The sequence below is a fragment of the Ordospora pajunii genome (assembly GCF_021821965.1).
Source record: "Ordospora pajunii strain FI-F-10 chromosome Unknown Cg_05E, whole genome shotgun sequence".
Lineage (NCBI taxonomy): Eukaryota > Fungi > Microsporidia > Ordosporidae > Ordospora > Ordospora pajunii.
Genome location: NW_026848124.1, coordinates 47,193 through 73,851, shown reverse-complemented (window position 1 = coordinate 73,851; position 26,659 = coordinate 47,193). Strand labels below are relative to the sequence as shown.

General features: G+C 42.3%; 22 protein-coding genes across 22 annotated transcripts; 11 read left to right on the top strand and 11 right to left on the bottom strand.

Moving 5' to 3' along the window:
- On the top strand, positions 1-218 carry HK407_05g10600 (uncharacterized protein; the record flags this gene model as incomplete). The annotated part of the gene is made up of 1 exon (XM_060421034.1): positions 1-218. A coding segment is annotated over one exon (218 nt), but the record flags the coding sequence as incomplete, so codon positions are not given.
- A 280-nt stretch (positions 219-498) lies between these two features.
- HK407_05g10590 (ABC transporter) lies at positions 499-2,499 on the top strand (the record flags this gene model as incomplete). The annotated part of the gene is made up of 1 exon (XM_060421033.1): positions 499-2,499. The coding sequence occupies one exon, from the start codon at positions 499-501 to the stop codon at positions 2,497-2,499; it is 2,001 nt and encodes a 666-aa protein (XP_060276848.1).
- A 62-nt stretch (positions 2,500-2,561) lies between these two features.
- Positions 2,562-2,894, top strand: HK407_05g10580 (uncharacterized protein; the record flags this gene model as incomplete). The annotated part of the gene is made up of 1 exon (XM_060421032.1): positions 2,562-2,894. One exon carries the CDS (start codon positions 2,562-2,564, stop codon positions 2,892-2,894), a length of 333 nt encoding a protein of 110 aa, XP_060276847.1.
- Positions 2,895-2,935: 41 nt separating this feature from the next.
- HK407_05g10570 (ubiquitin-conjugating enzyme) lies at positions 2,936-3,421 on the top strand (the record flags this gene model as incomplete). Its single annotated transcript, XM_060421031.1, has 1 exon — positions 2,936-3,421. One exon carries the CDS (start codon positions 2,936-2,938, stop codon positions 3,419-3,421), a length of 486 nt encoding a protein of 161 aa, XP_060276846.1.
- Positions 3,422-3,464: 43 nt separating this feature from the next.
- On the bottom strand, positions 3,465-3,767 carry HK407_05g10560 (uncharacterized protein; the record flags this gene model as incomplete). Its single annotated transcript, XM_060421030.1, has 1 exon — positions 3,465-3,767. One exon carries the CDS (start codon positions 3,765-3,767, stop codon positions 3,465-3,467), a length of 303 nt encoding a protein of 100 aa, XP_060276845.1.
- Positions 3,768-4,006: 239 nt separating this feature from the next.
- HK407_05g10550 (ribosomal protein S24) lies at positions 4,007-4,378 on the bottom strand (the record flags this gene model as incomplete). The annotated part of the gene is made up of 1 exon (XM_060421029.1): positions 4,007-4,378. The coding sequence occupies one exon, from the start codon at positions 4,376-4,378 to the stop codon at positions 4,007-4,009; it is 372 nt and encodes a 123-aa protein (XP_060276844.1).
- Positions 4,379-4,934: 556 nt separating this feature from the next.
- Positions 4,935-5,330, bottom strand: HK407_05g10540 (LSM domain-containing protein; the record flags this gene model as incomplete). The annotated part of the gene is made up of 1 exon (XM_060421028.1): positions 4,935-5,330. The coding sequence occupies one exon, from the start codon at positions 5,328-5,330 to the stop codon at positions 4,935-4,937; it is 396 nt and encodes a 131-aa protein (XP_060276843.1).
- Positions 5,331-5,375: 45 nt separating this feature from the next.
- Positions 5,376-6,227, bottom strand: HK407_05g10530 (cytidylyl transferase-like; the record flags this gene model as incomplete). The annotated part of the gene is made up of 1 exon (XM_060421027.1): positions 5,376-6,227. The coding sequence occupies one exon, from the start codon at positions 6,225-6,227 to the stop codon at positions 5,376-5,378; it is 852 nt and encodes a 283-aa protein (XP_060276842.1).
- A 104-nt stretch (positions 6,228-6,331) lies between these two features.
- HK407_05g10520 (mnd1 HTH domain-containing protein) lies at positions 6,332-6,943 on the bottom strand (the record flags this gene model as incomplete). Its single annotated transcript, XM_060421026.1, has 1 exon — positions 6,332-6,943. One exon carries the CDS (start codon positions 6,941-6,943, stop codon positions 6,332-6,334), a length of 612 nt encoding a protein of 203 aa, XP_060276841.1.
- Positions 6,944-7,004: 61 nt separating this feature from the next.
- Positions 7,005-8,300, top strand: HK407_05g10510 (uncharacterized protein; the record flags this gene model as incomplete). Its single annotated transcript, XM_060421025.1, has 1 exon — positions 7,005-8,300. One exon carries the CDS (start codon positions 7,005-7,007, stop codon positions 8,298-8,300), a length of 1,296 nt encoding a protein of 431 aa, XP_060276840.1.
- A 96-nt stretch (positions 8,301-8,396) lies between these two features.
- On the bottom strand, positions 8,397-9,302 carry HK407_05g10500 (uncharacterized protein; the record flags this gene model as incomplete). Its single annotated transcript, XM_060421024.1, has 1 exon — positions 8,397-9,302. One exon carries the CDS (start codon positions 9,300-9,302, stop codon positions 8,397-8,399), a length of 906 nt encoding a protein of 301 aa, XP_060276839.1.
- A 149-nt stretch (positions 9,303-9,451) lies between these two features.
- Positions 9,452-10,627, bottom strand: HK407_05g10490 (uncharacterized protein; the record flags this gene model as incomplete). Its single annotated transcript, XM_060421023.1, has 1 exon — positions 9,452-10,627. The coding sequence occupies one exon, from the start codon at positions 10,625-10,627 to the stop codon at positions 9,452-9,454; it is 1,176 nt and encodes a 391-aa protein (XP_060276838.1).
- Positions 10,628-10,825: 198 nt separating this feature from the next.
- Positions 10,826-12,877, bottom strand: HK407_05g10480 (uncharacterized protein; the record flags this gene model as incomplete). The annotated part of the gene is made up of 1 exon (XM_060421022.1): positions 10,826-12,877. One exon carries the CDS (start codon positions 12,875-12,877, stop codon positions 10,826-10,828), a length of 2,052 nt encoding a protein of 683 aa, XP_060276837.1.
- Positions 12,878-13,243: 366 nt separating this feature from the next.
- Positions 13,244-14,413, top strand: HK407_05g10460 (uncharacterized protein; the record flags this gene model as incomplete). The annotated part of the gene is made up of 1 exon (XM_060421021.1): positions 13,244-14,413. The coding sequence occupies one exon, from the start codon at positions 13,244-13,246 to the stop codon at positions 14,411-14,413; it is 1,170 nt and encodes a 389-aa protein (XP_060276836.1).
- A 188-nt stretch (positions 14,414-14,601) lies between these two features.
- Positions 14,602-15,987, top strand: HK407_05g10450 (DEAD/DEAH box helicase; the record flags this gene model as incomplete). The annotated part of the gene is made up of 1 exon (XM_060421020.1): positions 14,602-15,987. The coding sequence occupies one exon, from the start codon at positions 14,602-14,604 to the stop codon at positions 15,985-15,987; it is 1,386 nt and encodes a 461-aa protein (XP_060276835.1).
- A 54-nt stretch (positions 15,988-16,041) lies between these two features.
- Positions 16,042-17,289, bottom strand: HK407_05g10440 (enolase; the record flags this gene model as incomplete). The annotated part of the gene is made up of 1 exon (XM_060421019.1): positions 16,042-17,289. The coding sequence occupies one exon, from the start codon at positions 17,287-17,289 to the stop codon at positions 16,042-16,044; it is 1,248 nt and encodes a 415-aa protein (XP_060276834.1).
- Positions 17,290-17,346: 57 nt separating this feature from the next.
- On the top strand, positions 17,347-17,637 carry HK407_05g10430 (RNAse PRpr2/Rpp21/SNM1 subunit domain-containing protein; the record flags this gene model as incomplete). Its single annotated transcript, XM_060421018.1, has 1 exon — positions 17,347-17,637. One exon carries the CDS (start codon positions 17,347-17,349, stop codon positions 17,635-17,637), a length of 291 nt encoding a protein of 96 aa, XP_060276833.1.
- A 22-nt stretch (positions 17,638-17,659) lies between these two features.
- On the top strand, positions 17,660-19,600 carry HK407_05g10420 (dynamin; the record flags this gene model as incomplete). Its single annotated transcript, XM_060421017.1, has 1 exon — positions 17,660-19,600. The coding sequence occupies one exon, from the start codon at positions 17,660-17,662 to the stop codon at positions 19,598-19,600; it is 1,941 nt and encodes a 646-aa protein (XP_060276832.1).
- Positions 19,601-19,669: 69 nt separating this feature from the next.
- On the bottom strand, positions 19,670-20,446 carry HK407_05g10410 (putative mRNA decapping enzyme; the record flags this gene model as incomplete). The annotated part of the gene is made up of 1 exon (XM_060421016.1): positions 19,670-20,446. The coding sequence occupies one exon, from the start codon at positions 20,444-20,446 to the stop codon at positions 19,670-19,672; it is 777 nt and encodes a 258-aa protein (XP_060276831.1).
- Positions 20,447-20,664: 218 nt separating this feature from the next.
- Positions 20,665-21,480, top strand: HK407_05g10400 (ubiquitin; the record flags this gene model as incomplete). Its single annotated transcript, XM_060421015.1, has 1 exon — positions 20,665-21,480. One exon carries the CDS (start codon positions 20,665-20,667, stop codon positions 21,478-21,480), a length of 816 nt encoding a protein of 271 aa, XP_060276830.1.
- A 104-nt stretch (positions 21,481-21,584) lies between these two features.
- Positions 21,585-24,737, bottom strand: HK407_05g10390 (ras GTPase-activating-like protein; the record flags this gene model as incomplete). Its single annotated transcript, XM_060421014.1, has 1 exon — positions 21,585-24,737. The coding sequence occupies one exon, from the start codon at positions 24,735-24,737 to the stop codon at positions 21,585-21,587; it is 3,153 nt and encodes a 1,050-aa protein (XP_060276829.1).
- A 17-nt stretch (positions 24,738-24,754) lies between these two features.
- On the top strand, positions 24,755-26,587 carry HK407_05g10380 (putative gamma-tubulin complex protein; the record flags this gene model as incomplete). Its single annotated transcript, XM_060421013.1, has 1 exon — positions 24,755-26,587. One exon carries the CDS (start codon positions 24,755-24,757, stop codon positions 26,585-26,587), a length of 1,833 nt encoding a protein of 610 aa, XP_060276828.1.
- Between the last annotated feature and the right edge of the window lie 72 nt (positions 26,588-26,659).

Here is a 26,659-nt window from a genome sequence, read left to right as displayed (position 1 = left end):
GACTGGAGAAGACATTGGCGGCAATGCCGAAGATAGCAGCGGTGAGGAAGCGCAGGGAGGATTACTTTATCAAGGACAGGATACTGAGCGGGCAGGAGGCAAACAGGCAGAGCGATCTGGAGTACATTGAGAGGCACAAGCAGCTGCTGTGTGAAGAGACTGACGGTGAAAGAGATGCAGTGAGGAGTGTGAGGAAGAAGGAGGCACAAATGAACTGACGGCGAGTATGGCGTAGAGTGCAATAGTAGTGAGAAGTATTTGATATGAGCGGAGAGTGGATCAATACATTACTGAAAGAAGCACGGCAAACGAGAGGATGATGCATGCATCAGCACATCGAATGGATATGCCAATGCGGAAATGGAGATAAGATATTATTAATATAAAACGATTAAATGTTCGATTTATTGGACGATTTTAATATATGCAGGCGAATGATGGATGATATACAATTTTGGAAGAATTGAGTATTTGTTTAATAGTTTTGCACACCCCCAAATGACCGAACGAAGTTTAGAACTGAGAAATGTTGGATTGAAAGTTGACAACAAAGACACGAAGCTGAGTGAGAAGCAGATTATGCTGTTGAATGGAGTAAGCGCGAAGTTTATGGCGGGGAGGGTGACTGCAGTGATGGGAGCAAGCGGAAGCGGAAAGACAACGCTTATGTCGCTTATTGCGGGATATGTGCATTCGAATTCGCTGGCATGCGGAAGCATCTTGCATGATGGAAAAGAAAGGGAATGGAACACATGGCTGGCGAATATGGCGTATCTTGAGCAAGATGATTGTTCGATTGCAAAGCAAACGGTTGAGGAGTTTATGCTGATTGTGATCGGGATACGAACAATCAAAGACAAGAAGGATGTGAGTACAGAGCGGGAAGTAGTGAATAGCGTGATGAAAAAGCTTCACATTGATGGAATCAAGGGAATTCTGATGGAAGCGATATCTGGAGGAGAAAGGAAGAGGGTGATGATAGCAGCGGAGATGGTTGTTGGAGCAGATGTGTTGCTGATGGATGAGCCTACCTCTGGCCTTGACTCGCATCTTGCATTGGATTTGATGATGAATGTGCGTGACTATGTGAGGGAGCACAACAAGATAGTGATAGTAACGATACATCAGCCGGGGCCGGGGCTGTTTGATCTGTTTGATGATCTGCTGTTTATGAACAGGGGATCGATTGTGTACTTTGGACAAGTGGACGAGTGTGACAATTTCCTGAAGAGTAATGGAGTGGAGAGGAAGGGCAAGCTATCGCTGAGTGAGTTTCTGTTTGAGCTGTTTTCTGAAGACTCAAGGATTCCTGAGATAGCTGATAACCGAGCAAGAATCCACGAGATTGCAAAGGCAGCAGTGGAAAAGGGAAAAGAAAGCATCAAAGGGAGCAAGATGGCAACGGGAACAAACTACAAGGTTAGTTTGCGGGTGGAACCGAAGAAATCGCTGCTGATTGCATGGAGACACATGACTATTGAGTGGAGAACATGGATATTTTTGAGGAGTAGGATTGTTGAGATGCTTTTCATATTGCTTTGCTTTGGAATTATTTCGTATATTGGATTTCTTGAAAATATGAGAACATCGTATATTAACTATTTTGATGCCATGGATCTTGATCCCGAAGTTCGATTTACTATTGGTAAGGATAATGAAAGTCTTTATGCCATGAATCTTAAACAGATCATTGAGTTTTGGAAGACGAAAATTGATCCATCTTTACACAGAAACATGGTTGAGGCGTATCTTGTTGAAAACATTAATATTATGGTGCCGATACTCGGACTAATACCCTGCAGTTCGATGCTGACGGATCTCAGCTATATCACAAGGGAGATGAGGAAGGGAGCATATGGAGTTCTGACACTGTATCTGTCGGCATTTATTATTGAGGCGCCGCTTATTCTGTTCCGATGTTTTGCCATATGCATGATATACTCGGGAATTGGGATTGCAGAAGGGATTACGCAGTATTTCGTCATGAGACTGTTTGCGACATTTGTTTTTATGTGGATATCAAACCTTATGCTGAGGTGCATGCTTTCGCCAGCAAGGAATGCAGTGCTTTACAATTTTTTCAATCTGGTTATCCATATGATAATGCTGATTGCGTCTTATCCCATTAATTTGATTTTCCTTAGTGAAAATGTTCCATATTTTGGGTATTTCAAGTATGTTATGTACTTGGCTCTTCTAATCTGGCCATACAGATTTTTTGACTCGCTGTTAGAAATTAGATACATAATGAAGGTTTGTAATGATGAGATTCTTGATAACAAGGACAATACAGGATACAAGTATGCTTTGTCAAGATTCTTGAGGAATCCAGCGAGTATTGTCATGGCTCATAAAAGCTTTTTGAACCATCCTAAAGTTACCGAAGAGTATGTTATGTGGGCATATGGATGTGCTGGCATTGTGGTGGTAATTGGGCTTAGCCTGTTTTTCCTGGGTAGGAGAGTGATACCACAGATGCGTTTGAAGCTATCTAAATAAAGTGAACTAACGCTATTTTTAGTTTAAGTTTGGAAGAAATTATTACAGGCCCTGTACTTTATATGATTGGATGCATGAGCAGGAATAGACGAAATGTATCTGGGCTGAGTAAATATCCAAAAACGATACTTGTGGTTGATGTGTATGGCACAGTAACTAATCAGATCAAAGAATCGGTCAGGTGCCAAGCTAGTGGCATCCAGGTTGATTTTGAAGAAATGCAAACACATTATTCGCTGGTAATTGTTTGCAACAACAGGTTCAAGTTTAGAGTGGGCAATCCGCTTTCGCTTGTGGACTGTGAGATATGGTTCAGTAGAAAAGCATTTTCGTTAGACGTGTTTATTGATGCACTCCATCATTATTCAAAGTGCGAAATACGCAATGGCATGTGACAGGGCAGTATAAAGGCTGTTGGCATGAGACCCTGGTGATTATGAAGCACGAGTGCACACATGGATCTCGGCGTAAAGGACACGAAGCATGCTTTGCAGAATTCAGATTGCAGAAGGAGCTTGAATCTCTACACCATCTCTCCGCAACAAAGCTGCTGATGGTTTCTGCAGATGAAGGATGGTGTGTACAGTTGGAGTACACAATGATGGTTTTTGAGGGAGTGTATGAGGGGAGAGTCGTCAGGTTTATGCTCAAACTTCCTTGTGAATATCCATTCAAATCGCCAAAGGTGATGTGTCTCGACCGTGTATTTCATCCCAATATAGACGAAAATGGAAATGTGTGCATGGAAATCCTAAGGCTGGGATGGAAGCCTATCTATGGGCTTGAATGTATACTTGCAAATCTACATGTGATATTTGTTGATATATCTGCGGAGGATGCATTAAATACATATGCAGGGCACTTGCTTGACTCTGATTATGACAAATTCATAAGGATTGCAAAGGGATTTGAGGATCCCTAGTGCTTTCAAAACAGTACAGCAAAATATACAGTATAGCCTTGCCTCATCCTTTTTGTATGATTGCCACATACTCCATCTGTTTGCATTCTGCAATTTCCTTTATGATGAAGTCAAATGGAAAGCAGATCGGATTGCCATTGGCAATAATAAACACAGATCCTTTTGTAATTTTCTTATTGATCCTGCTTTCAATAAACTCACACTGTATGTTTTGTGGAGCCACTACTGCTGAGATTCCATTTGGACATGTGTATATTTCTATGCAGCCATACTTCTCTTGAGTAAATATTCTTGATGGCGTTCCCCTGCATTCAACACCTTCCCATTGTTCAATTATAGTCTTCATTTGTGGGAGGCTCTTCTTCGGGGTTTTGAACACACGACCGCTCATCACTCATCACTCAACCAGCACTAAGCATCCGGCATCCCAACAGCCGTTTATCAACTACACAGTGTGCTTACACACTCCTTATAGGCAATCCCACAGCATGCTAATGCTAATACAAAATCAATCTCCTCATCTAATCAAACACAGATGCATCAAAATGGCACCGGCCAATAACAAAAATACATTCATAACACCTCTCATTTATTGCTCTTCTTTTCGGCCTTCTTCATGTTTCTCCTAAGAGTACCAAACATCTTATAGCTCTTCTTCCTCTCGTCCTTTCTAATCCTCCTGGGCTTGACCTTTATCTCTGTCCCTGTCATCTTTGAAACAATGTTTTTCTTCTCAATTTGCTCTAGAATATCTGCAGATGCATATATTCTTGCATTCATCATTGACCTGTGCGTCCCATATCTGTTGTTCATCCCTGCAATCACAATGTTCTTCTTGTTTGTCTGATACAGCTCAGAAATCTTGTCTCGCACCTCATCCTTTGACGGGCCTGCCATTCCCGGATGATGTGCAACAACCTCAAGCTCCTTTCTTGACAGAAGCTTGTTGTCTCTCATACTCGTGATCTCAAGCTCCAAACTCTACAGTTAAACTTCTTCCAAGGCACCTACCATTTCGTAAGGGATAATTTTTTCCAGCATGATGTGCCATCCATGATATTTTTTCGAGGGCTGCAACCCCTTTGAAATGGTAAGTGGCACCTTGCAAGCACCCAAGAGCAATCTAACTTTAGGCAGTTACTACTATCAACAAGGCAGGCAAAGTCAGAAACCAGACACCAAAGGACCCAGTCAAGGAAAAGGAACGGCTGCTGTGTGGTCGCAGCAGACAGAGATTGAGATTTGAAAAGAGATCGCAGATGGGATACTTCGAAGCAAACGGAAAGATTAAAATGAATCCTCAGTCTTGAGAAATGATAAAATAAAATCGTTCTTGATCCTTAGTGTTAGAGCCTAGCATATCATGCAAGAATCATAACAAAAATTATTTCTACCCCTGTGCAGCCTTCGAAGCTTTCTGGTTGATACCTGGATTGTCAAATGGATGCATATAACAAGTGCTAGCTATCATATAGTTGATAAAGGCATACATTTTAATCTAATTGTACGGCTGCTATTCTGGTTCAGCGCTACTCTTCAACTGCGGCGCATCTTCATTCTGCGACTCAACAATTGCCTTGGATGCATGTGATGCAGATCCTGCTCCACTTGCAACCAGTATGACAGTGTCTCCTCGGATAAATACACTCCCAAGCCTTCTATTTACTTGCCGCCCTCGCTTCTTTGCCCCTTTGTTCTTACTGCCGGTAACTCCTGTCTCCACTGCATCCATAAGCAGCATGTTGTAATGTCTATCGTAAGCTACTACACAGCCTATTACTTTCCTATTGTTTCTCAAGCTCACAATCACCGGCTTCCTACTAACCATGCATCTTCGGATAAGCATCAGCGGTCCCTTCATCTCCATAGCCTCCTTTTCACCAGGATCAGCATTGGTTGGGAGAAACATAATGGGCTCGAAGCCAATACTCAAATACTCAAAAATACTTGTTTATTACGAAACAACAGGGCACACCTTCTTGTGCTTTACAAACCCAACTAAACGATTAAGAAACTTGTTAGATGCCTTGTTGTGGTAAAAGCTATCGATAAATCCAGAAATGACCTCATTCGATATCTTCTCCCAATACTTCATTGCAACCTTGATCTCCCATCTGATGTCATCGAGCTCCTTCTGTATATCGACATTCTTGATTATCTCATCCATCTTCTTGCTCATCCTCATCCTTTTTACCTGCAGATACGAAACATTCAGCTCCTTTGCAGGCATCCCCCTCTCAAGATTCCTTCGCACATACATGTCGTAGTTCCTTACTATGCTTGCTATGATTCCGCTCGTGCTCACGCCAAGCGTCCTTCGGATCGGCAAAAACATCCCAAGATCCTTCACAAACTTGTATATGTCGTCCATCCCTTCTCCCTTGTATGGAACATCGTCATGTGCAACAAAGTCAATCCTGTGCTTCTTCAAAAAGTCCATAGTCAGAACCCAAGGCGCACTGGTTATCACCTCATCGACATATCTGCAGTGGTACAGCCCTTCTGCACGCTCATTCTCATCCATCACGAGATTCCCCTTCAGCCTCACTGTTATGTCATCGTCAGTCACTCCAACAAGCAAATGAACATTTGGAAACAAATTCTTCGCTTGCTTGAGACTTCTTGCATGCCCATAATGAAACAAATCATACACACCGTCACAGTATATCCTCACCGGCCGTTTAGTGGGAATTCTGTACTTCCTTGGCTCCGTGCTCATCTCTTCATACTCAAACATATTTCCATCTGGATACATGGGCGCCATCATAACATACTCCTCGCTCGCATCATCTGCTCCATCAATCATACAGGGCCATATCTCAACAAATAAATAAACCATCCAGGCCCTAATCAAATCGCATTCAGCCTAAATGATCAAATCATAGCCATTTACTTCAAACCCATAGATAGCTATTGGATGTAGTCAAGATCGTTTGGAATTGCAAACCCTCCGTTGAAATCCGCCTTATCCATCGAAAATCTATTGCAAACATAGTCCTGCACAACAAAGATGTTATCGATCATCTTGTTGCATTCTTCAACGGCACTTTGCTTATCAGAAACAAGTCTTTTGTATGCCTCTGGATCAACGTCCCGAAACTTGTCCAGCTCTTTCTTCAGATCCTCATCAATCGTCAGCAGCATGCTTAGTTTCTCCTCAAGCTCACGCCGTTCCTTAGTATATTTCTTAATGCTCTTTTCCTTCTCAGCATACATCCTCTTGCTGTTTATGCTCTCCTCCAGCCGCTCACATTCTTCCATCAGCTGCTTGCATCTTATTCTTTTCTTCTGTGGCCCATCCGATGCAAATGACCAGTATAGGCTGTTTATGCCAACCTTCTCGTTGAAAACAAGCCCGTCATCAACAAGCTGCTGCAACATCTCTTTGATGGTGTTGACAACGATTCCCTTCTTCGATCCTATTGTCTCCAGCTCTTGCAGCTTAAAAAATGTTTTGCTCTCCCGTATGATCTCTAGCAGAATTGTCTTCTTGAGGTCGGATCGCATCTTGACTGTTGCCATCTCTAAGGGTTTTGTGCCATGCTGCATTAACATAAAGCACAATCACAGACATGCGATACCCATGAAGTTGCTTGAGCTAACCGCAGACAACATCAATGCCGTGTCGATTGAGATGACAAGGAACAAAGAAATGCTAAAAGAAAACGTAAATCATCTGATAGGATTTATGCTACAGAACTTTCCAGAAAAGAACGAGCTTCTAAGCAAGATCAAAGTGCTGAACATGTATCGCAAGCCATCCAAGCAGATCGACACCGAGCTGGATGTGATGGAACAAATCGCATTGAATGTGTTTGCAGCGAAAGGCATCGACAAGGAGACATTTGATGCAAGCATGGCTGAGCTGTTTAAAGACTCAAGCACGTTTTCAAGAGCGTTTGTGATATACTTTTTCAAAAACTGGAGTGCTAAGCCAGAAAGAATTGACCAGGCCATGAATGCTCTTTCAAATCTTATACTTTCAGAAGCAGGACTTAGAAGCAGGTTCGATGAGTTTATGTCTGAGTTTGAATATGCTGACGAGAATGTGGAGTGCGAATACGAAGAGTCAGTTGAAGACAGTAATGTGGGCGAAAGTCATAGTGATTCTAATGGCCAGGCGAATGCCGAAGATTTCAGAGGTGATGAGTGCACGAATGCTTTTGATAGTGAAGACAGTGAAGAAATCAATAAGGTAAATGAGCATCTGTCTGCGATTTTCAAAAACAAAAAGAGGAAGATATCATCAAAATCATTAGTAACGTGTGTCAAGATTCTTGATGCAATCGAAGTAATCATTCAAAATAACTTATCTTGTCAGTACGATATTGTTCCTGTTCTTATGTTCCTTTCTTGCCACTGCCATAACAATTTGGTACTGAAGAGGTCGATGAAAATCATGAAGATAGTATTCAAATGCAAGGAATACGCAGACAGGACTCGCTTATTTGAAATGTTCTGCTGCTTGTTGCAGGAAAACGCAGATATGGTAAGAATGGGAATGCTGATTATTGATGTATGCAAGGACACATTTGACTGGATCGTGTTTTTCAGGTGCACTGAGGCAAACGAAAAGATAGATCTTGACTTAATGGACAGGAAGTACTTCTCTCCTGCTTGCTTCTATGAATTCTTGATTTTCACAGAGTTTCCAGAAAGGTACTTGAAGCTTGCTAAACTCATCATCAAGAATGAAACAGACATCGGAATGCTCAAGGCTCTCAAATGCTCAGTAAGAAGCAACCTTGCTCCGCAGTATCATCTGCCGCTCATACAAGCCATCACGTTCCGGATGAATTGCCTTGTTTCAAACAGCAATAGCATAGACATGCAAGCTCCAGAAAAGCGAGTCGAAGCTGCAGACAATAATACTAATTGAAGTTTATTTCATATTCTATTTATATGTGGCCAACATTTTAACATCAACAATCATTTGATATAATTGCACAGCATCTTACGACTAAATTCTGAGTTATTATAAAACACATTTTCTGTGGCAGAAGTTCGTTCTTCCTGCCTTTTCAAGCGGCACTGCGTCCTTAAGCATCCATGTATCTTCGTTATCATCCCACTCAACCTCGATTCGGTTGTGGCATACACCACAGAACACAGCTCCTCCAGAATGTGCAATCTTCTCCACTTTCTCAACCTCAAGCTTGAGCTTGATCTTCTCAATGTTCTTTGTCCATGCCTCCAGTGTGGGAAAAAACTCCCTGCTAACACAGTCCTTCTCCCCCATCACCCTTGCCTTTCTTCGATGCTCTTCAACATGCATACCCATCTGCTCATCCCCTCCCTTCGAACTTTCATATCTCAGCCCACATAGCTTGCATTGGTTTGGAAGATACAGTATGAATGGATCTGCATTCTCCTGCAGATATTCGTTATTAAGAGTTTGTGCATCACATTCCTTTCGATTCCCTGCATTCTTAACCACCGCTTCCTCAAATATACCTTTCTCGGCTTTTGTAGTTTGCATGCTTTTGCTTTCTTTCTTTGCCTCTTCCTTATTCATCATACCAGTCTCCGTCTCCTCAATAAATCCTCCACATCCTATAATATTACCGTCTTCAATATCAGTCTTGACTCTTTTGCATCCACTATCGCCTTCTCTACAAAGTAGCTTCACAAACTCATGATCTCCTGAAAACTCCCTTCTGCGCTGCTTGAAATAATCAAGATATCTTGGATTTTTGCTGCATAAAAGCAGTATAAAGTCCAAAACTGCATCCATATTGCTATGCCCCCCGTATTGCCTCATTAACGCCTCTCCAATCACATCCTCCTTATACCTGAATCCTTCAGAAATCATAAACAGCACATTCTGCACAATCTTGTCATTCTTCTTAAGAACACTCAGAAGAGAAATAAACTCATCCATCGAGGGCTAATACACATATCTTTTATGAATGCATTCGCTGCTATTCCACAAGAATCACCTAATAGCTCAGGCACATGTGCAAGACTCCACACATGTGCTGTTATAATGCATCACAGCCATTCATTACAATCATACACCACCTAGAATGCTCAAAAACCCCCAGACCTCCTATCAGCATACTTAATCTTCTTTTTGCTTTCCTTCTTAGCTGTAGCTTCATCATCCTTCCTGAATACACTTCTCAGCATCTCATGGAATTTCTTATTTACCTTGCCCGGCTCAAACTTTACTTTGACTTTTCTGTTGAATTTATGCCACCTCTTCAACTCTTCGATGTTGTCTGGAAACTCAACTTTATAATCCTCCACCTTCTCATTCACTAACTCTGTTACACTCATACCATCAACGCTCCACTTAAATATCCTGCTATTAAACAAAAAGCAAAACTTGTCTTCGCAAAAAAAGAATCCAAGAAACTCATGCACATCAATATCATACATCATCCCTTGCGAGTTTATCAGGTCAAACCTATCGCAAAAGATAAAGTCCCCGTTAGTGTTGTACAGCGCAACCATAGTGTCTCCAACACAAAGCTTCAGGGGCTTACCTGTGTATATAGACTCGGAAGTTCTCTCCTCAAGATTCAGAGACGTCACTTTCGTTGCCTCTCTAATGTACAGCCTGTCTCGTAAAATACTGTTCTTTATTAGCGACCTTGAGCAGTACAGAACATTTACACATCCTGTGTTCAGATTCAAATGAAATACACTGTTATTGCTAACAACAATAAGCTCCCTGAACAGATAGAAGTGGATGTGCATTGCATTTCCACTATACTCATACTCCTCCTTGACTCCATTATCATCAAACACTAGAATCTTTGATTCTGTCAGCACAAATATCTCATTGAACGGAGACGTCACCAGATCAAGTGCATTTATCTTCAGAATCTCAATATTCATGCAGTTATACACATATACATGATCGCTTGTCAGAATAAACGCCTTTCCATGCCCAACAACGAGTTTCCTGCATATTTTATTCACACTAAATACAAACTCTTCTTTGCCAATGATCTTGAAAACCTGACCATTCGCAGAGTATATCAGTGTGTCTCTATCGATCATCTCAAGAAAAATCTCTCGTTTCGACCTTTTCAGGCAAACAGTGGTTTTTGAACGTGCAAAAACATCCGGAATATGCAGCTTCTTCCTACCAAACTCAAACTTGCCATTGTATTTCGGAGACCCAAGCATACTAACATTCAGTATTCTTGTGCACACATATAAATTGCGATCTTCCTTCATATCTGGAAAATATATCATGGGTAGCCAGAATCGTTCAAATGATATTCATCGCATGCCAAAGCCTAAAAACATCATATACTTTTCATTTGCTTACGCTCGATACAGTTATTCAAATATCACATGTAAAATGCATGTACAAAATATTTCTTTATTTTTATTCGGATCTGCGAAACTTTTCAAATTCATCTCAGCCATTCTATTAGTCATATTTTCGTCTTAAGCCGCATTCGCATACCTTATTCCTACTTCTTCTCTATCATTCTTCATATCCAACGCCGTCTTCCTAACAGCAAAAACCCGATCCTTGGCTAGCAGATCAACTATCCCACTGTCTTTAAACATCCAAGGATGCATTTTACAACAATGTAGCAGCGCCCTTCTATACCGCCAATCCTCATCATAATTACTGCACAATACCTTGACAACTCTTGCTCTGAATTCTTCATCAAAACTCTCAATAATTCCTATCTGTGACAAAAATGTCTTCCTATCACACTTGCATATCTCCAAAATCCTTTCCTTCAGTTTGTCTCGTACAGAACCCTCTGAATCTTCACTATCTTTTATTCCCTCAAAAATCATCGCCTCCTCATCATTTTGATTGCATTCACTGCAGTAAGCTTCTTGATGCACTGCACTGCAATGCCCTCCACCACAAGCACATCCACTACTATTCCTACATTCACACTGCCCATCAGCCATCATCATACAACTCTTACACTTGCTAAGACCGCCATTTATACTGCCACAGCCTTTATACACACTCAAAATCATCTCGACTATCTCCTTCAGATCACTCACAAGATGCCTTCCTACCAAATTGCTTATCCTCTCAATCCGGCTTCCACATATCCCATCAAGCACAAAAAACATCTTTCTATGCCTGAACACCCTTAGAAACCGTGCATACAGCTTGCTAATCTCCAAATAGTCATGCATCGACTCTGTGGATATGGATTCAAATGTCTCAACGCACCATGCAACATACATCTTCATTGTGGTTGAAGAAACGACAAGATCATCGGATCTCAATATCTGCCTCCTCATATCCTTCATCTGGCACACCATCTCTTCCAAAATACTCGCTTCCACTGCCTTCAATCTGAACAGATTCATTGCACACACTCCTCGGTATCCAGAATCAATATATCTCTTAAACATACCAAACAGATCCTTGTCAAATGCAAAACTAAGATACAACGCTGCATTCTCAATAAAAAACTTTGGAGATGTCAGTTCAATCTCCAGCAGATGCTTTTTGGCTTCACATAGACAACGGTACTCCTCGGCTTGATCACAAGCCTTGCACTCACACTCTGCATTCTCAATCGGTATGCCTGTACCATGGCATTTTTTTACTGAGTCATCATCTTTGCGATCATCGGCGATTGCTTGCTTGCAATCATTCAAACATTCTTGTGTATCTTCAACTCTGACATTGACACTGCTATCATCGCAAGAATCCTCTGGAAAAGGTTTTTCATGGCTGATATCCTGCCCAGACGACTGTTTCTCTGCACTCATTGTTTTGCGTCTCTCAAACTCATCCATTGTGTAAAAATCAGTTCCTGCCATTTGGCCTTTATCACTTTCTATTAATTCATCATCACTCACCATATCGCTTTTGGCCCTAGCAACTGTTTTATCGCTAGATATCTTCATTGCCCTTATGCAATCTTCAATTGCACCGTTTTCTTTGCTCTGCCCTTTGCACATCATGCATTTGTACTTTACACTTCTCTCTCTCATTAGCCTGACTTTCAGAAGATGCAGCTCAGCTAGAACATCCCTCTTGCCAGCAAATATATCAAATAGATCGTCAAACTGTGCAACAGTGGTCCTGGTAAACAGAAACGCAACTATATCCACAACCTGTTTAGTAAAAAGTCTTGACAGCGGTAGCACAAGCTTGTATACATAATCAGCACACCATTCAAGTGGCACAACACTTCTTTCTCCAAGGCTCACTCCGCATTTCTCAATCACAAACATAATCTCTTCATCAATCGCATTCTTTCCAAAGCATGCATGCATTACACTTCCAATCTCCTCCAAAATCGCCAGGCCCGTGTTGAAATCAATCTCTTTCTGTTTCTCCAGCATCCCAACCATCTTGCCAAAGTCTGCTTTCGAATGCCTGTACACTTTCTCAATGTTTTTATATGCCCAGACAACATCTTGCATATTACTCATATCAAGCCTATCCACAATTGCCGTTAGCCCTTCACGACACTGCTGCATGCCCTCTCCATTCTCTTTGATTTCCATCCAAAGGGGTCAAAAATCGCTTTGTATTTGCTTTTGCCATTGTGCTGTATTCTTGTATTCTTCTCTTTTCGCCTGCTTGCATCACTCTATCGCATAATATTCTTACATGCACCAGCGTCCACATCGCAGTCTTCACATCCATTCATGCCACATGTCATCTGCTTCATCACTACTTATGATTAATGCAATCAATACTCTGATCGTAATAAAACCTTAATTGATCTTAATCTCCACCATGTGCCGTATCCCCTACTCTCCACACTTCTGATTAATTGCCACACCTCTAAAATAAGCAAAAGAACATCGTGTGGAACAGATTCTCTGCACCACAAACATATAAATACCTAGCGGCACACATCGTCAACTATGGCAAGACTTTCACTGCTTCTGAGCGTCATAGGCTTCAGCTCAACTATTACCGGTGCATACGCATCCAGCTGTGGTAGTTGTGAGCCACTTAGGGGAGGTCTCCTAAAAAGCTTCAAAAATCGCCACTCCGAGTCGTGTTCAAGTGAAATAGATTCGTACAGCAGGTCAGATAGCTACAGTGAGGATTGCAAGAGGAGAAGCAGGAGAAACGAATGCTCGGTATCGTCTACTTGCGACAGCAGCGAAAGTGATTGCTCTGGATCATACTCGTCTTGCATGTCGTCATCCAGCAGCTCGTCATGCGCATCAAACAGCGAGCAATACAAAGGCAAGTGTGCAACTGAGCTCGAGATTCCACTTGAGAAGATGAAGAACACTCTGTTCACATACCTGATAGGATTCGAAAAGCAATACAAGGAAAGTGTGGTCGCGTTCCTGCAAGGACAGATCTCACAGGCATCTGTGATCAGCTCTGCATATGTCAGCACACAGTACAATGCTCTGCTTGCAGCACTTGCAGAACTTGGATTCGTCATTCCTGCAGATACCGTTGTACCGCAGCTCAAGGCATTGGATACTGCTGAGGCAAGTGCTCTTGCAAGAAGCATACAGGAAACTGCAGTGAAGGTCCTGAAGGATCTTTTGTGCAGGGTCAATAAGATGTGCCACTGTGACCTGATGGGACTCATTGATAGCGGCTTGTTTGCAAGCCAAGTTCTGAGCGCATTCTCGAACATGCAGCCTCTGATCAATTCATATGCAGATGAACTGTTTGCAAAGCAGATTGTCGTCTTTGAAAGCCTAGGCATTGAGTTCAGCTCGCAAGCAATTGATGCAATTGTGAGCGGATTGCACCAGAACGGCACGGACTTCATTGCATTCTTCACAGCACAGATCAATGCTCAACAGCTGAATACTCAAGCAGATCTGAGCCAGCTATTCCTGTATCTTGATGCAATGATTGCTACATCATCTGCAGACTTCCAGGCAATTGCACTGTTCGAGATCCAGTCAATCATGAACAAGGTGTTTGGAACAGCAATAGTACTGCCAGCATCCATTTCTCCACCTGCAGAGCCAACGCAGCCTATGGCAACACTGCCAGCACCCATTTCTCCACCTGCACAGCCAACGCAGCCTGTGGCAACAGTGCCAGGAACTGCTTAAGAAAAGCACAGCCAATATGTAGTAAAGCTGTGGTACGATGTTGTAGTAAAGAGCAGATGCTTCATGCAACTGTATAGCCAAGGTATATGATGGCGGTTGTGCAAATATAACTGCTTTTTCAAGGCTGTAAATAAAGCGATTCAAAAACGGTATATGTATGTGTTAACTTGTTAGTTGCTGTCACCCCAATGGAGTTTTCCAGCCTTACGATAGACAATAGCATCAAAAAGGGACTTCGAGAGCATGGATTTGTTGGCATGACGGAGATACAGCAGAAGATCATTCCTGTTGGGCTTGAAGGAAGCGATGTGATTGGATCGTCGCAAACAGGAAGCGGAAAGACACTTGCATTTGTTGTGCCTATGCTGCACCGCCTGAAGGAGCTTCGGTGGAACACACAGGATGGTCTTGGATGCCTAGTTGTGACGCCAACGCGTGAGCTTGCATTACAGATATTTGATGTGCTGAGCAAAGTAGGGAAGCATGCAGGATTCAGCATGGGGCTGATCATGGGGGGAATGGAAGTTGAGAGTGAGCCCGAAAAGGTCTGCGGAGTAAACATTCTTGTGTGCACACCGGGGCGACTGATACAGCATCTGCAGGAAAACACACACATGAGCACCGGCAATGTTCAAATCTTGGTGCTTGACGAGGCAGACAAAATGATCGAGATGGGATTCAGGGAAAGCCTGGTGTCTATTCTTGGGCATCTGCCAAGGAAGAAGCAGGTGATGTTGTTTTCTGCAACACCAAAGGCCTCTGTTGCAAGGATCCTTGAGCTAGACGATCCAAAGATAGTCTGTGTATATAGAGAAGAGGGGTTTCCATCACGATTGCAGCAGTACTTTTACATGATGAGGATCAAAGACAAGGTGAACAATCTCTATGCATTTCTAAAGAAGAATGCAGACATAAAGGCGGTTGTGTTTTTCAGTACATGCAAAGAGGTGAAGTTTCACCACCTGCTGTTTGGAAGGCTTAAGGTACGCAGCAAAATTTTCTGCTTGAGTGGTGGAATGACCCAGAAGCAAAGAATCGAAGTGTTTACAAGATTTGTAAACGAAAAGAACGGATACTTGTTCTGTACGGACCTTGGATCCAGAGGGCTAGACTTTCCAAACGTGGATGCAGTGCTGCAGTATGATTGCCCATGCAACATAGAAACGTATGTTCATCGTGTCGGAAGGACAGCAAGGAACAACAATGAAGGGAAGTCGTACCTGTATCTCGTGCATGGCGAGGAAAGGATTCTTTCAGATATACAGAAGCGAGGGTGGGTTCAGAAGGATAAGGATTCTGAGTCCAAAGGCAAAAGCACAGCAATGCTTGATGACATATCAGAAGGGCCCAGGATGGAAGTGAACCCAATAGATAGGAATGTGCAGGGCATTATAAAGCACAGTGCAGAGATCAGTGAGTATTGCAAGAAGTATCTTGTGACATACGAAAGGTTTATTTCAATGAGCAGCAGGAAGTATTCAGATTGTGTAATACAAAAGATGCCGTCCTTATATAGCTACTTTGGAATTGAAAGAGACGCAAAGCACAAAAGTAGAGAGGAGGATTCTGAATGAGTATTGAAATTTAGTACAATAAATGTTCCCTTAGTTGAATATGCTTTGATCTTGCTACATAGTGTGCTTGCTCTCATTCAGCCTGAGCAATTGGTTGTACTTTGCAACTCGTTCTCCACGGCAAGGTGCACCAGCCTTGATGTACTCTGCACCAACACCAACTGCAAGATCGCTAATGAAGCAATCTTCTGTTTCCCCGCTCCTATGCGACACCATTATTTTCATATTGTGCATGCGTGCCGTCCTTATTGCCTCAATAACTTCGCTCACTGTTCCAATCTGGTTTGGCTTTACTAAAAGCACATTGCACAACTGATTTGCCCCAGCATTATCAACAAGCCGTGGGTTTGTAACTGTCAGATCATCTCCAACTATGTTAATGCCAGCACCAGCATGCTTAGTAAGCCACTTCCATCCCTCATAATCTCCCTCGCTGAAAGGATCCTCAAGACTGTATATCTGTGGATAGCTTGCAAGTATATCAACATACTTCTTCCCTAGCTGTTCTGTGGAATATTCCTTTCCATCAAAAATATATTTTCCATCTCTGTAGAACTCGTTGGCTGCAAAGTCAATAGCAAGCTTCAAGTGCGTTCTTCCACATCTCTCTGATGCTTTTAATATCAAGTCAAGCCCCTCCTCAATGCTTTTTATTGGAGGCGCATAGCCTCCCTCGTCTCCTACAGATACATAAAGGCTTCCATATTGCTCTGCGACAAGCTTCCTCAAGGATTCATAAAGCACACATGCAGATTCAATGTTTCTTTCCAAGTCGTCATACTGATATGCAACCATGATTTCCTGCACGCTCATTCCATTTCCAGAGTGCGCTCCGCCATTCAGAAGATTGAAGTGTGGAACAGGCATTCCCCGGTCAAATACGCCGGCATTTGATATGTACTCATCCACATGCATATCAGAAAATGCAGCACACATTTTGCAGAACGCCATAGACAATGCAATCATTGTATTTCCACCAATATTGGACTTGTTTAGACTACTATCAAGACTCTGCAGATAATTGTCTATGCCATTTATGTCAGTGGCATTGCATGAAAGCATCAATAAGCCTTGCTCTATTGCACCAATCTTTTTTATGGCACACTTCACTCCTCTTCCATTGTATTCATCATCTCCATCCAAAATCACCATGGCCTCTTTGGATCCTGTAGATGCACCTGATGGGCAGGATGCCCGGAATGTTCCAATCGATGTTTGAAGATCAACCTCTATTGTTGGGTATCCCCTGCTTGTCAGTATTGACCTTGGCACTATCCTTGTTAGCACGTCCTTGACATTCATGTGTAATTGTTAGGGATAGCAATACAAAATGCTGAATTCAGATCCTCATATAAGTGGATGCAGAGGGACTGTGAAGAACACATGAAGTATTTGTATGCAGTTGCTGTGGAGGCAATCGGCCTTGAGAACGTGCACCGGAGAAAGATAAAGAAGATGAGGACAATGTCGAACAAGTATCAGATCCGGCTTGCAAAGCAAATAAAAAGAACAATGTGCATGAAATGCAACACTGTTATGATTCCAGGAGTCAACAGTATCTCCAGAATAATCAGGCGGGAGAATGGGTTGTGCCTTGCAACAAAATGCAAATGTGGAGTGGAAAAGGCTATTGTAATGAGAGGAAGATAGAGATCAGCTCCGAAACGTCCTCATGATGTTTCACGGCTTGAATATAAACAGAATGTGGATGGCAAGCATGAAAAGCATGGACTTGCTGATTGAGAAAATCAATGAATTGCAGGATATATGCATGGAAAACAACATAGCAAGCAAGATGGATCTTCCGCAGATAGTGGTGATCGGAAGCCAGAGTTCTGGAAAAAGCAGTGTGCTAGAGAATATTGTTGGAAGGGACATTCTTCCAAGAGGAACCGGAATAGTTACAAGAAGGCCATTGGTTCTGCAGCTCATCCACAGCAGTACAGAGGATTATGCTGTTTTCAACCATGCACCAGATACAAGGTACACTGATTTTGAGGAAGTTAGAAAAGAGATAGTGAATGAAACCAGCAGGATCCTCAAGTCGAAGAACGATGTGTCACCACTACCCATTACGTTGAAGTATTACTCTTCAAAGGTGTTGACATTGACATTGGTTGATCTCCCAGGCCTGGTGAGAGTGCCCACCAATGATCAGCCAAAGGACATATGCGCGAAGATATCTGAGATATGCAAGAAGTATGTGTTGAACAAGAATGCGTTGATACTTGCGGTGTCATCTGCAAACACGGACATATCGAATTCTGATGCTCTTCAGCTTGCTAGGGAGGTTGATCATGGGTATGAAAGGACAATTGGTGTTCTTACGAAAATCGATCTGATGGATAATGGTACCGATGTTGTTGATGTGTTGGCAGGCCGTGTGATATGTCTTAGGCTGGGGTTTGTGCCTGTGGTGAACAGAAGCCAGCTGGATATAGAAAGAAGCAAGGGCATTCAGCAGTCTCTAGATGATGAGGAGGCGTTTTTTGCAACGCATGAATCATACAGGAGAAACAAGGCATACTGTGGAACACGGTATCTGATATCAAAGCTGCACAACATTCTTCACGAGCATATAAGACAATGTCTTCCTGAGCTTCAAGAAAAGATATCCAATGGAATTGTTCAGGCACAGGCAGGCCTTCGGGATCTTGGAAATGTGTCGCTGAGTCCGAAGGAGAATGTAATGAGGATAATCAATAGCATTTCAAGGCGGTTCAGTGACATTCTTTGCGGGAATCTTGAGTCGAAGGGAAACGAGCTGATGGGAGGAGCAAGGCTCAGCTATGCATTCAATCACCACTTTGCAAGGTTCATAAGTAAGCTGAATGCATTTGACAATATTCAAGACGACCAGGTGAGGGCGCTGCTGTACAACTCAAGCGGATCGTCATCTGTTGTACTGTTTGGCCATGGGGCGTTTGAGAAGCTTGCGAAACAGTCTGTTGAATCTTTCAGAATGCACAGCCTGAAACTTGTGAGCATTGTGTTTTCTGAGCTTGTGAGGATGGTCAAGCATATTGTGAATGTGTCCATAATGGCAAGGTATCCGGTTCTTGGAGAGAAGATAATTAACAGTGCTGTTGCAATGCTGAAGGAGCGGAGCGACACAACACATCGCCTTGTAGAGGCATTTGTTGACTGGAATACTGCATACATCAGCACGAAGCATCCTGACTTCATCAAATGGAGTGAAATGCTGCCAAAGGAATATGAAGGTGCCGTGGATGGCAGAAAAGCAGAGAAGATTGACTTTTACAAGGGAACGGATAGCAAGGCGGTTCTTGATTCAATTCCAAATGTGCTTAGGATTAGGGATGGACTGAGTGGGCAGGAAGCAATGGAGATGAACATTATTAAATCAATGGTAGACTCGTACTTCGAGATTATCAAGAAGACTGTTATTGACCAGGTTCCGAAAGCAATCATGTGTGAGCTTGTGAGGAAGTCGGAAAGCCAAATGCAAGAGGTGCTCTTCATGGACATATACAGCAGAGAAGACCTAGAAGAAATAGCATCTGAGTCTGAAGGAATCAAGGCAGAAAGAGCCGGGGTTGAGATGACACTTAGGGCTCTTAAGCAGGCATATGATATAATATGCTCATTATAAAGCACAGCAATTTAATAATGCAGCCCAAGCTAAGATATTATGTCTTTGGCACATCAATTTATTTTTATTTTAAATGTCTCTTTGGATAACATGCATGTCTCTTTTGTAATATTCTGGATAGTTCTGAAGATTGTGCACGACATCATGGAATGGAATTGATATTGCCGAAGAAGCAATTCCTTTGTGAATAATGTTGATGTTTATGACATGCAAATGCAGCCTGAAATATGTTGGCCTGTAATGAAAAAACAGGAACACATCTGCTTCGCCAAGACCAAAGCATGTTGCTAGTGTGTCTAGTACATTTCTGTATGCTCTTATCAGAATATCTGGGCTATCCAAATCTCTTATTGTTCTAAGATGTTCATTCTTGAATATTGCTAAAATGTGTAATGATGCTCTTGATTCCATGCTCCATTTGTAGTCTGGAACTATCATTATTTCATTGTCATCATAAAGTACTTTTTCATTCAAATTTTCCCCACTCTTATTAACGAGATTTGCCATCCAATTTGAGCTGATGTGCAGGTTGTTTTCAACGTAATGAAGGTATTCGTTGTATGATTCAACGATATGCTTGTTGGCAGAGCGATACTTCTTGAAATGCTCCTCAGTAGCAGGATATATCACTCTGAAATTGATTTCCATTGGCATCGAAACTTTATATGAATAGTAGATATCGTTTGACTGTGTTATTTGCTTAGGAAGCTGCAGCATCTGATGAAACAACTCAGTGGAGACATTCTGGTTTGGTAATACAATTATGGCTTTATGCGCATCGATCTTTCCAATGTATATGTTTTCTTCAAGCTTTGAGATCCTTTCTTCAAGAACAAATTTATGCATTATCTTATCCATGGGCAGGTATTTTGTGAGTGTTATGTGTTATGTGCCATGCAGATGGAATACTAGCAATTATGCATGCCTGTGCTAGTATTTGTTATGCACAAATGTCTTTGTTTGTAATTGCCAGCGAACCAATGGTTTGTTATTTCTCCTTTTAATCCATCAGTGATTTTGCTGAATCAAAGAATAAAAATAAAAACTCATCCCTATGCATTATCATGACGATCAGGCTTACTATCAGATACCGGGCAAATGCAATTAAAGCAAATGTGATGGGAACAGACACGTTGGAGATGCTGAAAATTCAAATACAGGAGATGACAGGGGTTTCTGTTGAATGCCAGGTACTCTTGTTCAATGACAGGGTTCTTAATGACAATAACAAGGAGCTCAAGGAGCTGGGGGTGAATACGGACTGTGTTCTTTATCTGAAGAAGAGGATGGAGATGCAAGGCGGAGGTAAGAAGGAGGACTTCAGCACATCGATGATGAAGAACCCACTTGTAAAGAACTTCATGAAGAACCCTGATGCAATGAAAAGCATAATTGAGATGTTTCCTGGGCTCAAGGATGAAATTGATAGCAATCCAGAAATCCGAATGATGATGAACAGCTCCAGCCTACAGGAAGAACTAGAAATGCTTTCCATGAACCCCGAGTACATGAACACACAACTGAAGAACCTCGATATAACAATGTCGAAGCTTGAGAACATTCCTGGGGGAATTAACATGATCAGTAGTATGATTAAGGATGTGCAGGATCCGTTATCTGCATCTCTCAAGGATGGGATCATTGGAGGATGTAAGGTTAGAGAAGGACGAAAGATCGACAGACCCATTCACGAGGCAATTCCTGGAGGAGGCGGTATGAAGGAAGAGAGTCAGCTTGTAAAATATAGAGAAAAGCTTGCAGAGCTCAAGCAAATGGGATTCCGAGATACAAGAAAGAATCTGGATGCCCTTATTGCATGTAATGGAGACCTAGAAGGAACTATAATGCATCTGGGCAGGGAAGATGGCAAAGCATCATGAGATACAAACACAGATACATGCTTTATTATTAACCAGAAACAGAATTTCACATGAAGTATTAAGAAAGCATTACTGTTTTGTAGCGAAAGGTGTAATCAATCAAATTAGCCCTCGCATCCAACATATTTGGAGTTCATGAGATCAATAAATCTACATACACTGAAAGAACATATTCCTGCTATGTCACATATTGTATTTCCATTCTTCCTCAACTTAAGGAGATCATCGAACCTAAACGAAACCGGATGGGAAACCAGTATGTTCTGGACATACACTTCAACGCTCAGAAGCAGTGGAGAATCAGAAAGAAACAGAAGGAATATCTCAGACACGTCCAAACACTCATACATTTGCACCAGCACACCCATGCTCATCAACCTTTCTGCACTGTACTTGTATGTTCCATACTTCGAATCCCTTACCATTTCGTCCGTTGAATTGCTAAATGCAAAAAACGGCCTCTTCTTAATGGCAAGCTTTGTTACAAACGATTCCAGGTAGTTCTGATACAGCTCAATCTTGTTCGAAAGATAATCATCTCTGTAGCACAGGTTGTCGTAGCTAAGCTCGTTTATCCTCAGCTCCTTGCTACGCTCGTCAGACATAAACCTCAGAACAACGATGTCCTGTGCTAGCATAAACAGCATCTCAGAATACAAATTATGCCTTGCTGTGATCCTTCTGTTTTCCAAAAAGTTCAGGTCATCAATTATAGATTCCTTTAAATGCTCAACTGTCTCATATTGCACAAGTGGATACACACCCATGGGCTCTCCATCATTCTTTACAGCCCTTTCATTCCTGCGGAGTTCCGTATATGCATTTTGCTCCTCCTCGTCAGACTCCTTCACAAGCATCTCAACTAGGTTCCTTCCCTTGCACACCGATATTGCATATATCAGCTTCTTCTTCAACCCTCTTATGAAGTTATCCAGCGCCATCTTCTCAGAGTCTTGCGAGCACAACCATTCCGGCCCAAAAATCATAAACGAGAGCGTCTTGTTCTTGTCGTCAGGAAACAAGGGCAAAGCATCCAGAACCTCACACATCTCGGTATCAAGCAGATTTGTGTTGCTCATGAGAAGCGTGGTCAATTGATTTGCAGTGCTGCTCGGCAGATACACTGTTGCTTTCTTGACTCTCCCTATATCGTTCATCGACTCAAATTGGAAGTAGTTGTCAAGGCTACTTACATTGACAAGTCTCCTCAGGATTTCTCCATATCTCTCACGGCAATTCTTGAAGAACGGATACAAAGGAGAATAGAACCTCAGCTCAAAGCTCCTTTTCTCATTCTCTACATTCCCCACACATATGCCGATCTCTTCATCTTTTATTCCCTCATCTCCATAATCAGACTCCTCAAACACAGTAACCCCATCTGTCACATATCCAAGAACTTTCGAGACAATAAAGCACTTGTTCCTCAATGCCTTGCTGACCACAAACGATTCAATAAATGCATCGGGCGCCAAAATAAACGGCATCACAAACTCAGAATAGAACGTCCCAGATCCATACAGCTTGAAGAAGTACCTTAGAATGTACGATACAGATTCAACATTCGACTCAAGAAAGTCAAGAACAGACGTAACCACGCCACGTATCACCATCAGTCTTGTCTGAACAGTCTCTCTCACCCTTTCGTTCTCCAATGCCTTATCCACCAACACATCTTGGTTAAACAGGGCTCTGTATATAAGCATCGGATTCGCATCCAGCTCGATATTCTCGAGATTCCTTACAATGCTAAGAATTCCGTCTCGCATTGCAAAGCTGCCATTCGCAACCCTGAAGTAATTCACCATCAGTTTATGGCATGCAGAGCTTGCGGGCAATCCGTGCTGGATCGGGAGCTCAACATCCTTAAACACCTCAAGCGAAAAAAACGTGCTAGAGTACATTCCAAGCGACATGTCTATAAACACAAGCTTGCTGATGTCAAGCCCCTCATTCAGAAGCTCCTTGCGGAATGTCTCCAGCACTAGGCTTACAAACATATACTCCTCCCTCTTCGAACACACATTCGAAAATATCGGAATCACTATCGACACCACAAACGCATCCAGATCAGAAACATGCATAAGCAGTCCAGAAAGATACTTCGGGTTGTTCCTCAACAGCATCAGCACCTTCTCAAACACCTTAGTATCGGCATCGTCACTCATTGGGCTCTTGACTATAATATTCCCCACCTCCATCCTGTTTTGTATCATCAGCCTCATCCTCATCTCAATGTCCTTGATCTGTGCCTCCTTCTCATAAATGCTGTCAAACACCTTCGATATCTTGTAGTGCAGATTCTCAATCTGGTTCTCCTTCACCATCTCAGACGAGTTACTGAAAAACAGAAACACAAACCTCCTTATCGAAAACAGAGACGCATCCTTCCTATAGTATATGTCATCAAAACACTTCTTGTACAGAAACGTTTTCAGCGTCAACTTTAGAATGTCAACAGACTCTCCGCACATGCTCATATCCTCAGAAAAAAAACTACACTCGTTCTCTCCAATTGTTCCATCACACTTCTCCTCATCGCTCTCAGCTGCCGTCTCACTGCCTTCTTGCTCCATCATCTCCTCCCTCTTCAGATTCTCCCACAGCCTTTTTCCAATCTCATCAAACTTCGGCATCAGCATGTTCTCAACCTGAACATCAGCCCTTGCCATGTCATCCTCAGAAAACACCTTTCCTTTTGCACTTCTTATGCTTCTCGATATCCCCTTCGAGCTCAAAAAATGTGCAAGCGCATGGATGCAATATATCACCTTTGCAAAATTCTTTCCTTCATACAAATCAATCACCTCAAAATGAAAGTGTCTGGGCAACCCCATCTGTACTATTCCATCCAGAAAATAATTGATGTTGTCTGTATGTCTGTACTGAAGAACACTTCCATTAAACACACTCTTCACACATCTCGGAGCAAATGCTCTGCATACTTCTGCCAATACCATTCCTCGCTTCATCTCGTCTTCAAATTCCTCAAATGCCTCAGGCACATTTGCAAATTCCCCTATCCATGTCTTTGCCTCCTCCAACCTGCACAGATACTCGTACGCCTTTGTGTTCCTTCTCTCGGCATCCATCTCTTCTGAGGTTACATGAGCATCCGTCCCAAGCCTCTGATGCACATTGATGCTGTTTCGCTTAAGCTCCTCCTTTCTATTTTCCATGGGTGAAAAAAACCTGTGACATTTATGCAGGCACACCTCCAATCCATCATGTACGCCATTCATTGCTTTCAATTCCATTCATCAATGCCCTTGGCATGCAGGAGTTACTTAAAGGTTTGATTAGCTCAATATTCAAGGGTGGAAGAGTGCAGCCTTCGCCTCTTCTTATTGAGAGTGTGCTGAAGCACACACGTATATCCAGTAGTGCCGTGGACGAAACAGACCTGGAAAGACTCGTCAAGGCAAGGTCATACAATGCATATCTCATGTACCGAAGAATGTTCAAAACCGATGCTGACAAAATAATGTTCTACATAATCGTAAGGATGTCAAACTCGCAGTCTTCAATTGCCGATGAGCTGAACAGAAACCTCAAGAAAGGCGCATTAGGATTCGAAACATCGTACTTTACAGATCATGGAATTGGGTATATTAGGGACAAAATAGACCTGCACACATGCACAATTGTTTTCCAAGTATATCAGAATGCATGCATTTACAAAAAGCTCAAGTGTTTGCAATCTTTCCACTCAAAGGCACATTCGCAATTCTACAGAGTTGTCAGGGAGGAACTTGAAATATATGAATGTGCTGTAATGGCACAGGAAGACGAGCTATTGGAGTTCTATTCAGGAATGTATTCTGCGTATATAAAGCTGCAGATTATTCACCAACTCAACGAATGCTTTGCCGATTATCCGAAGATGCCATTTGAGTTTCTGAAGCCTGATCTGTATTCAGGCCGCACATTCTACAGAAAGGTGCTTGAATCGAGCTTTTTACACATCAACAGGTGTTTGAACTCTTTTGTGTCTCGAGGAGAGTTCAGTGACGATACAAACGAGTTTTTTATTTGTAAAAACGTGTCTACGAATCCATGGGATGAGTTTACGGTTGATTTTGGCCTTGTTCCCAGATTTGTTTGCAATAAGGTGATTGAGAAGATACTGTATATAGGTAAGTGTGCATTGCTTGTTAGAAAGTACAATCCTGGTGGTGTGGATGGGACGCATGTGCTTGAGATCGATGGCTACGCAGAAAGCAAAGGAAAATGCATACTTGGAGTTGAAGATGCATATGAAGACTGGCGCAGGCATGCCTGTCTCGACATCCTCAGCCATAATCTAGCCGATGATGTTGATTTGGCCCTTGCTATAGCCAATAAGCAGGTGGAAGAAAGGTTTTTGAAAGACATGAGGATCTGGAAGCATATAGACGGCGCAAGAAACAGTTTTCTCTTTGGACGAGGCGACTTTATAGAAACGCTTTTTATGTATCTAAAAGATAGCAGAAACCTCAGCAGCAAGAGTTTCAGTTATGTTCTTGACATGGCTGTCAGAAACACATATGGACAGGTGGATGAGTTTGCATCTAGCCTGGGCGTGTACATTGTCGATGAAAAAAACAGATACGAGAATTTTGCGCTGTTTAGCCATGTTGAGTATCCTGCAAACATGGTCATCACGAACGAATGCATATTGAAGCTTGTAATGGTGTTTCAGTTTCTTTGGAAGCTGAAGCTTGTTGAGCATCTTGTTCTGAAATTCTCAGGGATGGAGCTAGAAAAGCCTACAAGGATAAGAATTGCACTGTATACGAGCTTAGTGTACAAGATAAGCTATTTTGTGTTTGAGGAGGTTATTTCGCTCAGATGGAGATTTTCGCTGGCTGGTGGAGAGATGCCTTTGAATGACTTGAGGAAGGGCGTGGAAAGATCGCTTGATGCCATTATATGCCAAAGCCAGATTGGAGGAGGAATGGAAAAGGCTCTTGATGCACTGAGGGATTGCCTGATGGATGCAGGCACGAGGATGTCTGTATTTGACGATGCAAAGATACAAAAAGTGCTTTTTGAAATGGTTGAGAAGTCAGGAAGTATGCTGATTGGAACATCGCTGTCTGATCTTAGGAAGTATGTGATTGTGTAGCTGATGAAATTTAGAAATGACGGATACACTCATTGGAGTAGTGTGTCTCTGGCGCATGCTACAAGACGGCAT